At 46.0% G+C, this 15,356-nt stretch overlaps 1 protein-coding gene across 8 annotated transcripts in view; it reads left to right on the forward strand.

Moving 5' to 3' along the window:
- Slc26a8 (solute carrier family 26 member 8) overlaps nt 1-15,356 on the forward strand; it is a 46,866-nt gene that overhangs the window by 4,127 nt on the left and 27,383 nt on the right. For all 8 annotated transcript variants that reach the window (XM_085679862.2, XM_085679863.2, XM_085679864.2 and 5 more), the window contains 4 exons: nt 280-475; nt 10,618-10,757; nt 13,143-13,259; nt 14,302-14,483. In XM_085679862.2, the coding sequence (XP_085535988.1) occupies nt 294-475; nt 10,618-10,757; nt 13,143-13,259; nt 14,302-14,483 (621 nt within the window). In that variant the 5' untranslated portion in view covers nt 280-293. The remainder of the gene's footprint in view (nt 1-279; nt 476-10,617; nt 10,758-13,142; nt 13,260-14,301; nt 14,484-15,356) is intronic.

The raw sequence follows: 15,356 nt of genomic DNA on the forward strand, positions 1-15,356 counted from the left end.
GAAATCCTTCTGTCTCTGCATGCCAGGTGCTGAGATTAATAAGCACCTAGCCCTAAATATTTTGTGTTACACTGATTTATCTGGTGGTGGGAGTGGCATGTGTTGCTGCAGGTTGTATGTGAGGTCAGAGAACAGTTTGCAGGGACAGAGACTCTCCTGTCATGTGACCCCAGGACCACACACAGGTCACCAGGCCATCGGGCTTGCCGGCAGCACCTTCTGCCGCTGAGCCGTCTGGTCTCATCAGCCCTGACACCGTTTTCATCTCACGTCTTCCAGCTCACCCAGGAAGAATGCAGACAGAGAGGAGCATCCAGAGTCTGGGCAGCAGATACAGGCAAATTCCCTTCGCATACGATGTCAAGCGAAATGTGTACAACGAGGAGAACTTCCAGCAGGAGCACAAGAGGAAGGCTCCCTCTTCCGGGAACTTGGACATCAACATCACCACCTTCAAACACCACGTCCAGTGCCAGTGCGTGTACTCTCCCTCTCAGTGGCCGCCAAGCTAGGCAGGAGCCAACTCTAACCAGACTCCTCTGAGGCCCACTTCTATCTCTCTCTCTCCTTTCTCTGGATGCCTGTTGTCAGAACTGTGCTGTTTGCTGTGTGATGTTTTCTGTTGTTGTTGGCTGTGTGTGTGTGTGTGTGTGTGTGTCTGTCTGTCTGTCTGTCTGTCTGTCTGTCTGTGGGCGTTTCTGTGTCTGTGGGCATCTCTGTGTCTGTCTGTCTGTCTGTTGGTGGGTATCTGTGTGTGTGTCTGTGTGCCTGTATATGTCTTGCAGGGTCCTCTGATTATAAACTTCTCTGGCACTGTCTTTGAACCGGTTTTCTGGTATTCTACTATAACCAAAGGCTCAAGGCTGAGTAACTTATACATAAAAAGTTTGTTTGGCTCATGGTTCGATAGCCAGTGGGTCCAAACAGTCCTGGTGAGGACACCCTGCTGTGTCACAGTGTAGCTGAGAAGTGGAAAGGGAAGCTGCCAAGTGGTCAAGGCATGGAGCAGCCTCACTTTATAAAACCTGCTCTCCAGGTGCTAACTCGGCCCCCCAAGAGCTAGATCCAGGCATGAGGGAGCAGCTCCCATAGCCAAGGTCTCACTATGTGTTACTTCCAAACATTGCCTCCTTTGGACCCAAGCTCTTAGCTCTTGAATCTTTGTGCAAGACTAGCCACAGTCCAGCCTCTGTAGGCACAAAGACCTCCCACAGTGTCTCGGGATGATGTCTAATAAACACATTGTTTGATCAGGGCAGGCAAAATGGCTCAGTGGGTAAAAGGTGCTTGCTGTGAAGCCTGAGGACTTGAGTTCTATTCCTGGGACCCACTTGGTGGAAGGAGAGAAATGGCGCTACAGAGCTGTTCCCCACTCCACCCCACGCTAAACAGCTGTGAGAAAACAGCAACCACCACGAGCAGTCTTCCAGAAAGACAGCTCTGACGGACTAAGCAACAGTTACAGAGAGGACACACTGCCTCTGCCTCCCCCGACTAGCTAGGGGTTCTGACCCTGTTCCTGTGCTGCGAACCTCTCAGCAAACTGACCGAGTGAAAGGACACATCACAATCTTTTCTTTCAGTAATTTTGTTTTGTTTTGTTTTTTTTCTTTTTCAAGACAGGGCCTCGTACTCTCTGTGTAGTCCAGCCTAGCCTGAAGTCCTGAGCCTCTGTTTCCACGCCCCCAGTGCTAGGTCTGTAGGTGCGCACCGCCACTCCCAGCTCTATAGGCGCGCACCCGCACCGCCACTCCCAGCTCTATAGGCGCGCACCCGCACCGTCACTCCCAGCTCTATAGGCGCGCGCCGCTGCTCCCAGCTCTTTTGCTTTTTGTCCCCAGTACTGGGCCTTGAACCCACAGTTTAACATGTGCTAGGCAAGCACTCTGTCATAGATTTGTGTCCTCAGAGTGTCATTTTATATGTGTGTGTGTGTGTGTGTTTATTATAGTAAAATATATATAGTATGCCCTGGCTATCCTGTAACTTGCTCTGTAAACCAGGCTGGCCTTGAACTCATAGAGACCCACCTGCCTCTGCTTCCTAAGTGCTAGGATTCAAGGTATGCGCCACCACCACCGGGCTCTGTTTTGACCATTTTTAAGTATGGGATTTCGTGGCATAATTGTTATTGTGCAACTACCACCACAGTTGATTTGTGAAACTTTTTCATCACCTCAAACAGACACTCTGTACTCATTGAGCAATGACTCCCCGCCTCTCCCCCCACCCCTACTTCTGTCCCTGCAAGTCTGCCTCTTCAAGATGGAGCTATGAACCTGCCCCTTGTGATTCAAGCAGAGTCACACAGCATTTGTCTTTCTGCATCTCTCTTGTTTCATTTAATATCACACTTTCAAGGCCCACCCACATTATAGCAAGGGCCAGCACACTTCCTTTCTTCTATGGCAGAGTAATCATCCATTGTGTTTTGTATACACTTTGTCTATCCATCCATTTGTTAATAGATACTTGGGTTATTTCCATATTTTGGCCTCTGAGAATAACGTTACTGTGAATGTTGGCACAGATCTGTTTCAATCACTGTTTTTAATCCTCTCAGGACCCTGTCTAGGGGTAGAATTCCCAGGTCATGTGACAGTTCTATATGCGGTTGTGTGTGTACACATGTCCATGTGGTTGTGCACATATGTGTGTGCACAAACACACAGAAGCCAGAGACTGATGTCAAGCATCCCTCTCTCTCACTTCTCACCTTAAGTTTTGAGACAGGGTCTCTCGCTGAACTGGGAGTTCCTGGGCAGGGTCTCTCGCTGAACCAGGAGCTCTTGGATTAAGCTAGGCTGACTGAGCCGTGAGCTGCAGGGACCCTTTGGTTTCCACTGCCCGAGCTGCAGATTTCAGGCTACATTGCCCGGCTGGCTCTTTCATCTTCCACATGCTGAGAATCTGAATGCCATCCTCATGTTTGCACAGCAGGCCCTTTGCCAGGCGAGCTGGCTCTCTACCCCCCTTTTTTTTTTTTCTGAGATGGGGTCTCACTATTAGTCCTGGCTGGCCTGAGACTCACCATTCTCCTGCCTCAGCCTACTGAATGCTAGGATTACAGGCATATTTATATCACTCATTACCTTTGGAGGAACTGGTATATTAGTTTCTACAATGCAGGCACTGTTCTACATTCCTGATGGAGATGTGCAAGGATTCTAATTTTATGCACTCTCCAAAATTTCCTTTCCATCTTTTGAATTATACCCATCTTAGCAGGTATGAAGTGGTGGCTTTTTGTGCTGTTTGCTTTTTTGTATCCTGTCCCATGTCTTTCTCATGAAGATATGAGCAAGTTTTTCCTGTGTTTATTGGTCATTCTTGTATCTTCAGAGACAAAAATGTCTCATTTCTTTCCCCCTTTCCAACACCAAGTCATTTTTCTTTTTTTAATCATTGAGTTGGAGGATTGTTTTGTTTTGTTTTTGAGACAGGGTCTCTTTAGTAGCTTTGGCTATCCTAGAACTCGCTCTGTAGACCGGGCTGTCCTTGAACTCACAGAGGTGCACCTGCCTCTGCCTCCCAAGTGCTTATGGGCCACACCTATCTGGCTGAGTTGGGGGATTTTTTAAAATATTTAGTTCTTTTCTGATGATTTGTATTTTTTTAACTCTTTAAGTTGTTATTTTTCTCCATTAAAGTCTTTTAAAAATATTTATCTTGGGGAGTCACAGACAGGCAGATCTCTGTGAGGTCTAGGTCAGCCTGGTCTACAGAGTGAGTCCCAGGACAGCCAGCACTACACAGAGAAATCATGTCTCAAAAAACAAACAAGAAAAAAAATTATTATGTTTAATTATGTGTAGTTGTTTGTGTCTGTATGTGGGTGTGCACACGTGACTGCAGATGCCCTGGAACTACAATTAAGGAGAGCTGTGAGCCGCCATGACAGTGCTGGGAACTGAACCCTGGACCTCAAGAAGAGCAGCCAGTGCTCTTAGGCACTGAGCCCCGTCTCCAGCTCTGAAAAGATTTTACTTTGAGGGGCTGGAGAGATGGCTCAGAGGCTAAGAGCATTGCCTGCTCTTCCAAAGGTCCTGAGTTCAATTCCCAGCAACCATATGGTGGCTCACAACCATCTGTAATGAGGTCTGGTGCCCTCTTCTGGCCATAGAAGGAATGCTGTATACATAATAAATAAATAAATTTTAAAAAAAGATTTTACTTTGATAAAAATTCAATCTATGTTTTAGCCTAAGAATTTTATACTTTAGGTTTTTTTCTCTCTTTCAGCTAAAGGTTGAACCTGGGGCCTCCCACTCATGAGGCAAGGGCTCCACCGCTGAGCTATATCCAACTCTCTTCTTACTTTTTACTTTGAAACAAGGTCTTGTTAAGTTTCCCAGATTGGTCTTGAACTCTATCGATAGCCTAGGCTGGCTTTGAACTTGGAATCTTCCTGCCCCTGCATCCCAAGTAGCTGAGATTAACAGGCCTGAGCCACTACGCTTCTCAGTGTTCACTTTTAAGTCTTTGATCTATTTCTAGTTTTTAGTACCTTGTGTAAAGTCAGAGTCCAACTTTATTCTTTAATGTATTGATATTCCTCTTTAACAGCATGGGCTGTTGAAGAGAATGTTACTTTCCCATTCTCAGCACCAGGCGGTGGTGGCACATGCTTTTAATCTCAGCACTTGGAAGGCAGAGGCAGGTGGATCTCTGTGAGTTTGAGACCATCCTGGTCTACAGAGCAAGTTCAAGTACAGATTCCAAAGCTACAGAGAATCCCCGTCTTGAAAAACCAAAAGAAGGAAGGATAGGAGGGAGGGAGGGAGGGAGGGAGGGAGGAAGGAAAGAAAGAAAGAAGTAGAGAAAGGTCTCAGTAAGAATAGTTTTAATTTAATTTTATTTGTTTTTTCAAGACAGGATCTCTCCGCGTGACAGTCTCGGCTATTTTGGAATTTTCATTGTAGACCAGACTGGCCTCAAACTCACAGAGATCCTCTTGCTTCTGCCTCCCAGGTGCTGGGATTAAAGGCTTGTGGCATTTTTTTCTGTTTTTGTTTGTTTGTTTTTCATTCTTAATTATGTGTATATGTATGTGGGTCTGTGCATGCGACTGAAGAGGGGAGAGATGTCAGATCTCCTGGAACCAGAGTTACACATGGTCGTGAACCACTGATGTGGATGCTGGGAGCTGAGCGCAGGTCCTCTGCAAGAATAGCACAAACTCTTAACTGATGAAATCATCTCTCTGCCCAATAACTTATTAATGTATAAAGTAGATACAATTATAATGAAAACAGTTTTATTAAAATCTAGTGAGCCAGATGGTGGCGCACACCTTTAATCCCAGCCTTTAGTCTATATATGTATGTGTGTGTGTGTGTGTGTGTGTGTGTGTGTGTGTGCATGTGCCTAGTAACTACCATAGTTTCAAGGAAGTAAGGAATGTAAATAAGATTTGAAGATATCTATCGCCAAAAAAGGATATCTATCACAATAGTAATGTTCTGGCTATAACATTCAGTTCTGGGGCTTCTACTTCAGTTTACAATCAATACTCCTAACTGGCATGTCACGGTGTCATTACTCCTGTCACGGTGGCACATGCCTGTAACCCCAGGGAGCCTGCGGCAGAAGGGTTGTCATGAGAGGTCAGCCTAAATTCCATATACAATGTCTACAATAGCTACAGAGCAAGTTGTCTCAAAACAAACAAACAAAACATAATTGAAGGAAATATGATATTTAGGCCTGAAGTTAGTGGAAATAACGACTCTTTTAGCCCCAAATTCACATTCACCTCCAATGCTGCCTGAGACCCCCAGGGTACACTAACCGAGGTTGGGAATCCCGTGTGAGCTGCTTCATGAGGGATGATAACTCTCACCGCTCCAGTTGCCCCCCCCACATCCGGCCTTATCTGCCCCTAATCCCCTGCCTGCCAGGCTACATCATGAGACCCTGTCTGCAAAAAATGTTGCATGCTGTGTGTGTATCTGTTTTATTTATAGGTATGTATCTGTATACATGGATGCCGTGTGTGCAGGTGTCCCTGAGGGTCAGAAGGGGGCGCTAGATCCCCTGGAGTTGGAGCTACAGGCAGTTGTGAGCCACGTGATCTGAACTCTGGTCCTCTACAAGAGTGTTCCATGCTCTTAACCTCTGACCCATATTTTCAGCTTCTCCCGTGGGCTTTTATAGATATTCTGAGTCTCAGCTTCTATTTTTAAAATCTTTTCTTTTATTGTTCACATTTTTCTTTCTCTTCTCTTCACATTCCCACTTCTAAAACACAGTTCTGGCCTCTTCTGAATTTTAACCAGAAATCTAGGCCAGCAGGGCACTGAAAGCGTGGTTCTGATCTCAGGGTGCCCAGCTGTGTGGATGTTGGTAACTTATCTAGCCCCACCCCCTTTCCCGTGCCGCCTCTCCTCTGTATAGTGGGGCTGATGATGGCACCTGCTTCGGATCTATAAGGAGGAGTTAAAGGATATGTTAGTGGTGGTGTTTGTTTTTTTTTTATGTCTAGGAAATAGTAAACACTATATAAGTGGTTTTGGTTTTCTGGTCTTGAGGAACATTTTTAGTAAATAAAATAATCTATCAACTGCATCTCTTCCTTTCTGCAGAAACACATCTTATCTCTTCCCTCATTTTCTTTCTCTTGATTAGCAACTACCTATGCCCCTTTCACGTCAAAACGCCCTGTGCTTTCTTTCCAACTCCTGTGCTCCTCACTCTTTCATTTGGCCACATACAGCTCAGGCCATCCTCAGATTTACTGTGTAGCCAAGGATGACCTTGAACCACTGATCTTCTGAGTCTCTACTTCCCAAGTGCTAGGGACACAAATGTGTGCCACCAGGCCACACACATTCCTTGCGGGTGGGTGCATATATACCCATGTGTGGAAGTCAGATAACAACCCTGGGTTGGTCCTTACCTTCCCCCGCATAAGAGATACTGTCTTTGCTGTTTTCTGCTGCGTATGCCAGGCAGGCTGGCTGTTCAGTTTCTGAGGATCCTGTCTCCACGCCGCATCTCCCTGGAGAGTCATTGGGATTACAAGCTCTTAAACTATGTGTCTGGTTTTCACCCTGGTCCTGGGAACTCAGATTCAGGCCTTCATATTGCGCCACGCCCCGAGCCCACATTTCTCACTTAATCAGACTTTCTCTCTAAATGCCTTCCATCTCCCCCGTCAGCTCCTGTTGTTCACTGAGCCATCTCCCTTCTTGGCTCTGTGTAGCTCAGACCATCTTCATTCCTTACCCACTTCAGTTTTCCCCGATGCCGACTCTACAGGGTTAGTGGTCTTCAGCCAGCACGTGTCTGGGAGGGAACACTGCGCCAGGTGGTGGCACAGGTTGTCCCAGCACCATGTTCTGGGTTCCCAGGCACACCAGATCATTCCATCTGATTAGGATTGTACGCCTACCCCGAACCCAGCGACCCACATGGAAATAACAGCTCAACCTTCCTCCAAAACCAGTGGCCTCGCTCCTGAAGCAGGATGGAGGAGCATCTGTCAGCAGGGGGCTCTGAGTCTGTAGAGGGACTAGAACACTGAGCTAGGTGTCAGGAGACATGACTTTCTGCCCCAACTCTGCTCATGTTTGTGACACTGACTTTGGAGAAGCCATTCCTACTTATCTGGCATCATGTACCTTAAAGATGCTTAGGGTCATGCAAGACAAGATACATGGGATCAGGGCTGGGCAGACGACGGCTCAGCAGTTAAGATCACTTGTTATTCTTGCAGAGGACCCAAGTTCAATTCCCATCAACCACCTGGTGGTTCCTAACCATCCACAATTCCAGTTCCAGGGGATCTAGCGCCCTCTTCTGACATCCTTGAACACTGCATGCACATAGTACACAGACACACAGGTAAAACACTCATATACGTAAAATAAATAAATCTAAAAATGTTTAAATACATAAAATTGTCTCTTTTCTGAGTGCACACTTTAGTGGTCCACATGGTAAAGTTATATTTGTTGTTATAGTTAAATCTGTTATCTAGTCCAACATGTACATGAAGAAAACCATCTAGTCTACTGCCAATCTGTGCCAAAGTGTAAATGACAAAAATCAGTTTAAAGTCAAGCTGGCTTTACTCACCAATAGACTGTTACCTTCCTCTACAGTGGTGGTTTTCAACCTGTGGACTGTCATACCGTTGGGGGTCAAATGACCCTTTCACAGGGGTTACCTAAGACCATTGAAAAACACAGATATCTACAATACAAATAACAATAGCAAAATTACAGTTATGAAGTAGCAATGAAAATAATTTTAGGGTTGGGCAGTCACCACAACATGAGGAGCTGTATTAAAGGGTTGCAGCGTTAGAAAGGTTGAGAAGTACTGCTTTAGATGACCTCAAGCTGCTGTAGGGTTACTCGGTCTCCGCAACACTGACATTTTGCTTTTGTTTTGGGTTAGGGTGCCACCATGCTTTCCAGGCTGGTTCATGGGCTCCGGTGATCCTTCTGTCTCCGCCTCCACAGTAGCTGGGACTGCAGGTATGTGCCACTGGACTCAGCTTTTCACGCTAACATTCTGGAGCTTGAATTTGTTTCTGTTTTGGTGGTAGTGGTGGTGCTGTATTTTTTTATTTGTTGGTTGGTTGGTGTTTTGAGACAGACTCTTACTGTGTGACTCTGGCTGAGACTCCCTTTGTAGACCAGTCTGGCTTTGAACTCACAGAGATCTCCCAGCCTCTGTCTGCAGAGTGCTAGAATTAAAGTGTGCCATCATGGCTGACAATGCTCCTTCCTTCCTTCCTTCCTTCCTTCCTTCCTTCCTTCCTTCCTTCCTTCCTTCCTTCCTTCCTTCCTTAAGACAGGTTGTGTCATCCAGGTTAGTGTCAAAGTCTCTGTGTACCCAAAGATGATGTGGAACTTATTCTTCTGCCTCCACCTCATGATTATTGAGATTATAGACATGCAACACATATACCACCGCTGATCTGTGTGATGCTGGAGACAGCTCAGGGCTCTGTGCATGCTAGGCAAGCACTCTGCCAGCTGAGCCACATCCCTAGTCACCCACTCCCCAATTTCTTTCTGGCAGAGAAATGTCCTGTCAATTGTAGATTATTTAGCTGTGTTCCTGGATGCCAGTCCTAAGGATCTCCAGACACAGTTCACATGCCTCCAGGGGAACAGAACTGCTCCTGCTGGAGACCCACAGATAATATAGCCTTTAAAATGTGCAGTCTTTTCTTTAAATGGCTAACTCTTCAAGTACGCAACTCCATTTCTGTAACTGTCTAGATGTCCCAGGCAAATCCTGACAGTTGATGTTTGGTTAGATTTTTCTGTGTGAGAATAATATGATGGTGTTAACCACAGCAGGATGGCTCCAAGGGTGAAGGCACCTGCTACCAAGTAGAGCGCTTGCCTAGCCTGCCATGCACAACCTCCCAGAGTTCAGTGCCAGGGACTCACGTAGTAGAAGAAGAATTGACTCCTAAAAGTTGTCCTCTGAGCTCCACATACATATGCCCCACATCCATCCATCCATTCATACATACATGCATACATTCTTAATATACATACATACTTAACATACATACATACATACATACATACAAGTAAATAAATATGAAAGCTGCCAAGTGGTGGTGACATACACCTTTAATCTCAGCACTCAGGAGACAGAAGCAGGTGGATCTCTGTGAGTTTGAGGTCAGCCTGGTCTCCCGAGTGAGTTCCAGGACAGCCAGGGCTACACAGAGAAACCCTGTCTTGAAAAAACAACAACAACAAAAACATGAAAACTAAGGTGTTAACTATCTCTACCACCCATTGATCTCTTAACAACAACAAAATGGTTTGTTTTGTCTTTTGAATTTGTATGGGTGTTTGGCCTGCATGTACGTGGGTGCACCGAGTGTGCAGTGCCAGCACAGGGATTAGATTGCCTTGAGGCTGGAGTTACAGGTGATTATGGACAATGATGTGGGTGCTGGGAACTTAAGCCAGGTCTTCTGGAAAAGCAACAAGTGTCCTTAACCACTGAGCCATCTCTCCAGCCCCCCCCCCCCCAAACACTGTACTTATGAAGAGACAGTGAAACTAGTTCCTTCTCTACTAGAAGTCTTTAATCCCAGCACTCAGGAGGCAGAGGCAGGTATGGATCTCTATGAGTTCGAGGCTGGTATGGTCTACAGTGAGTTTCAGGGCAGCCAAAGCTACACAGAGAAACCCTGTCTCAAAAAACAACCCCCACCCCAAAAAAAAAGTTAAAAAAAAAACAAGAAATAGATAAGTTTGAAGTTTTAATCTCTCTAAACAGTCAATAAAAACACAAAACTGGCTCTATACCGAACATGTGAATCTCAGTTCTTACAACCTTGCAGGTTCTCGCTGGTAGTTTTGTCCTCTGGGGATATTTCTCAATATCCTTGGTTCTCTAAGCCAGGGGAGGCAAGACTGCTGACATCTCGTGATAGAAGCCAGGGATGCTAACCATCCTGAAACACCTAGGACAGCCAGTCTCACAACAAAGACTACTTTGGTCCAATATGTTAAAATGTCAGCCATGCTGATGAGAAACTGCACTACAAGGGAATGAGGGCTGCACCCAGTGTCTTTACTTGGCCGGGGATTCTCTCTGAGAACCTAACCGAGTCTCTGTTCTTCTTCCTCCCAGCTGCTCGTGGCACAAGTTCCTACGGTGCGTGCTCACGGTCTTTCCCTTCCTAGAGTGGATGTGTTTGTATCGATTCAAGGACTGGCTGCTTGGAGACTTACTTGCTGGTTTAAGTGTTGGTCTTGTTCAAGTTCCCCAAGGTAAGGGCAATCCACAGCCTTCTTACCAAAGCTGATCTCCTAGACCTCAACGACTCCCAGGAGCAAGCAGTTGTGCTGGGTGAACGGAAGGGAAACACAGGAGCCAGGAGCGGTTCTTACTGGCACCATTTCTCCCTTTAACCCCCAGGTCTGTACCCCCTCCCCGTGGTTCCAAAAGATCTGATTGAGTTGAGCCCCATGAGCACTTCCCACAGGATTTGCTATCCTCACTCCTGGTCATTTTCTGCCCCTGGGTGGTTTCACACTCTTGATGGCAGCAGATCTCAGGAGGTGTTAATTTTCCTTAGGAAAAGATGAGCGCTAGGGAACAGGGCCCCTGTCCCTCCACAGGTGACACACCGCAGCTGCTACCCAATTACCAGCTCAGATGGGAGACCACAAGGTCTCACTGGGCTGTAGGTAGAGCACACCAGCAATCCCAGCACCGAAAGGTGGGGGCACGCCTACTTGAGAATTTATCGAGAAACAAACAAAATCTCAACTCCAAATAGGAATCAGTAACTCTTTTGTCTGTTTATTTTTGTGACAGTTTCATAATGTAGGCTGGCCTCTGTCTCACAGAGATCTACCTGCTTCTGTCTCCATAGTGCTGGAATTAAAGGTCTGTACTACCAGGCACAACTATTTTTTTTTTTTTTACTTTCTTAACATTTATTTATTGTGTGTATGTAGAGGTCAAGGGATGGCTGAAGGGGGTCTGTTCTCACATTCCACCATGGCATGGGTCCCGGAAATCAAATTCAGGTCTTAAGGCTTGATTAAGGCTTGATTTTATGCCCTGAGCCATTTCACACACCCCCTTTTTTTTAAACCTTTTTTTTTTAACACACACATACAGAGAGAGAGAGAGAGAGGGAGAGAGAGAGAGAGAGAGAGAGAGAGAGAGAGAGAGAGAATATGTTGAATTTATTAAGGTTCCACAACTGATTTTTGTTAGCTATGTGTTTAAAGAAATTTCCATTTTCTCTTTTTTTTCATTGTGTATATTGATTATATGTGGTAGTATGTTACACAGACCTTTGATTTAAGTATATACTGTGCATTGAACATGACCGCACATCTCTTCATCCTCCTCCCTTTCTGCCTCTTAGTCCCCTTGTTCTCCTAGACGGTTTTACTGTACTTACATGTTATATGTACAGTCATGATTTCACGTGCCTATATAACGCCTAGGAACCACACGTGATAGTAGACATCCCATATCTGTGTTTCTGAGACACAAATAGTTCACGTCCTCTGATGGCCTCCATTTTCCTGCAGACGACACAACTTCACTCTCGATGACCAGGGGCTCCCTATAGCTGTGCCACAGTTTTATTATCTGTTCCTCTGTTTCTGGACACTGGGCTCCTGGAGCCAGCCACTGCCTTAACAGTCCCTAGGGACTAGTCCCTAGTCCCTAGTCGTTTCTAGGACCCCCCAAAGTGACAAACCACGTCTGAGGAGTCCCTGTGTTCAGAGAAGCCCCAAACCAAGGCATCTCAGGCTCCCTGCAGAGGGACTGTGCTAACAGGGCTCACTTTTTACCACACCAATACTTTCGGTAGCACTGAGGTTCTACTGTTAGCCCATCTCCGAAGACCAGATGTGACGATCACTGTGAAGAGGCTGGGTTTCCTTACCCTTGGCTCCCACGAGCCATGGTTTCCACGTGGTCATGCTGGAGGCTGACTTAGGGCCCTGAGCACACTAGGGAAGTGTTCAGTGACTATGAGCACACTAGGGAAGTGTTCAGTGACTACACCTACCCTGGACCCCCCACGTCTTTACTGACCATATCCACCTGGCAAAGTTTGCCAGTATATGCTCAGTAATATGCCTCAGGAGTTTTCATGGAAAGTATGTAAAATCTTGAAGAATTTGTATGTCTGTGGACCAGGAAATATATATAAGAATACATCCCTAGTTTAGGCCCATCCTGGGACCAGAGGCAGAGTATTGTGAAATCCTGGGACAACAAGAATGAGGGAAGTGGCCTTTTGACCCTAGTTTCTCATGAAGCTTAGCTGTCCTTCATGTCCTCATAATAAATTCCCTATTTAGTATAAGCTAATTTAAGCATAGTTTTTACTTTTTGCAATGCATAGAGGCTAAGCATTCATAGAGCTATTTACATATAGGCTAAGCATTCATAGCCATTTTGTTTGAAGGTATTTTTTCTGGTTTCTCGAGTTTCTTTGAATAACAGCTCTGGTTCTCCTAGAACTTGTTCTGTAGACCAGGCTGGCCTCAAACTCACAGAGATCCGCCTGCCTCTGCCTCCCCAGTGCTGGGATTAAAGGCGTGCGCCTCCACTGCCCAGTTTAAGATAATTTTTAAAGCCAAGCTACTGTCTTTGCTTAATTAAGTTATTTTGCTTTTCAGGTCTGACACTCGGTTTGCTGACAAGGCAACTGATTCCGCCCCTCAATGTCACTTATGCTGCCTTCTGCTCTTCAGTCATTTATGTGATATTTGGATCGTGCCATCAGATGTCCATCGGTGAGTTCAATGCCGGAACCACAGGAGCTCGATGATATGTCAGTTATCTACTTGTTGCTTAGCAACCAGTGCCAGTTAGCTTTCAGTCACCATAAAGAAATGCTTGGGAACATGGGCTTAAACAGGAACGGTTTATATTGGCTCATGCACACAGACACAGGCACATTCACACACAGGGACACATATGCACATATACACACACAGACACACATGCACACATACCTGCAGACACAGACATGAATACACAGACACATCTTTGTATGCATGCACACATGCACCCACACACATACATATACGCGCACACAGGTATGCCCACAAGACACATGTGCATACACACAGACACACAAACAGACACATGCACACACAAACACAGACACATTCACACACACAAATATAGACACATTCATGCATGCACACATACACATGCATATACATTTACATACATGTACATACATGCTCATGATTATACATATTTACACACCTATGAATGCACACACATAGACACACACATATGGGGCAGCGGACAAGAGTTACTCCTCAAGGGCATGTCCTCAAGGACCTACTTCATTCATTTCCAGTAGCATGAACACCAAGACTTCAACATATGAGCTTTTAGGGAGCATTTGAGGCCAAAGCATAGTGTCTTAACCCCTGGCTCCCAAAACCCACATCTGTCCTATAGTGCAAAGTACATCAGTCTTTCTCTAAGTCTCTCTCCATAGTCTTTACAGTTCCAGCATAGTTCAGAAGTCCTGAGGTTAAGGGTGTATGCCACCATGCCTGGCGCCATCCTCTTCAACTTGTCTCTAGGTGCAGGCACAGTGGCTAAGCCTAACAGGAACTTCCAGCCAGCTTGTGCTTGTATCCCAGCCTCTATGCCCATGTTACAAAGAGGTGAAACTCCTGAACCACCAAACCTGTGAAGCCCCAATTCTCGTCCCTGCTTTTTCCTACTTTTCAAGGATGATTTATTAAGCAACAACAATAATAATGATTCAGTTTTTTCTGAGCTTGCAATCTGTTTCCCACACTTCCTTCACAGGCCCCTTCTTCCTCATGAGTGCTCTGATGATCAACGTTCTGAAGGAGAGACCATTCAACAATGGCCACCTGATCATGGGAACTTTCGTCAAGGATGACTTTTCTCTCCCGACCTTCTACGAAAACTACAACAGATCCTTGAGTGTGGTGGCAGCCACAACTTTCCTGACGGGAGTTATTCAGGTAGAAGCTGAATCTCTGAATTTGTAAAGAACTAAAGAACAGGTCTGTTGTGGTTTGAATGTGAAATGTTCTACTCCTGTGAGTGGACACTTGGTCCCCAGCTGGTGACACTATTTGGGAAGGCTCCAGAACCTTTAGAAGAAAGGCCATGGAGGCATTGGGCTCCTAGGCAGGAGGTTTGGTTCAGTCCCACATCTTGTCTGTTCTTTGTTTCCTGTTGTGCAGGACATGAGTGCGGGGAGCGCCATTTGTACACTCCTGCCACCTGCGGCCGTGGTGGACGTCAGCCCCATCTTGCTGGGCATTTAGACACAGCAGCCACTCACACAGGGCTGTGGAAGGCCCTCCTGCAACTCACGTGTCCAGAGTCGCAGTGACTTGTCCACTCTCCAAGGGCTAAGAGTGTGCAAAATTTTAAAGTACAAGAAAGGGAGACTTGGGCTGGGGAGATGACCCAGTGGTATGGCAAAGATTGAAGAAAATTCCATCGAAGCGTTCTTTTTGTTGTTGTTGGTGGTGGTTTTTTGAGATAAGGTTTCTGTCCTGGAACTCTGTATTTAGATCAGCTGGCCTCAAACTCACAGAGATCTGCCTGCCTGTGTCTCTAGAGTGCTGGGATAAAAGGTGTGCGCCACCACGGCAGCCCCATTGAATCATTCTTAATACGCAGGAGTCACAAGGCCAGGAAGCTTGATCTGGTGCTTGGGTTTGTTTGCTTGCTTGTTTGTTTTGAGACAGGGACCCACACAGCCCAGGTGCTCTAAAACTCACTTCATAGTCAAGGATGACCTTGAACTCCTGATCCTCCTGCCTCCACCTCTGGAGTGCTGGAGCCTCAGGTGTGCATCACCACAGCACGTTCTCCCTCTCGGT

This window comes from Myodes glareolus, chromosome 18 (assembly GCF_982192425.1).
Source record: "Myodes glareolus chromosome 18, mMyoGla1.1, whole genome shotgun sequence".
NCBI classification, from domain to species: domain Eukaryota; kingdom Metazoa; phylum Chordata; class Mammalia; order Rodentia; family Cricetidae; genus Myodes; species Myodes glareolus.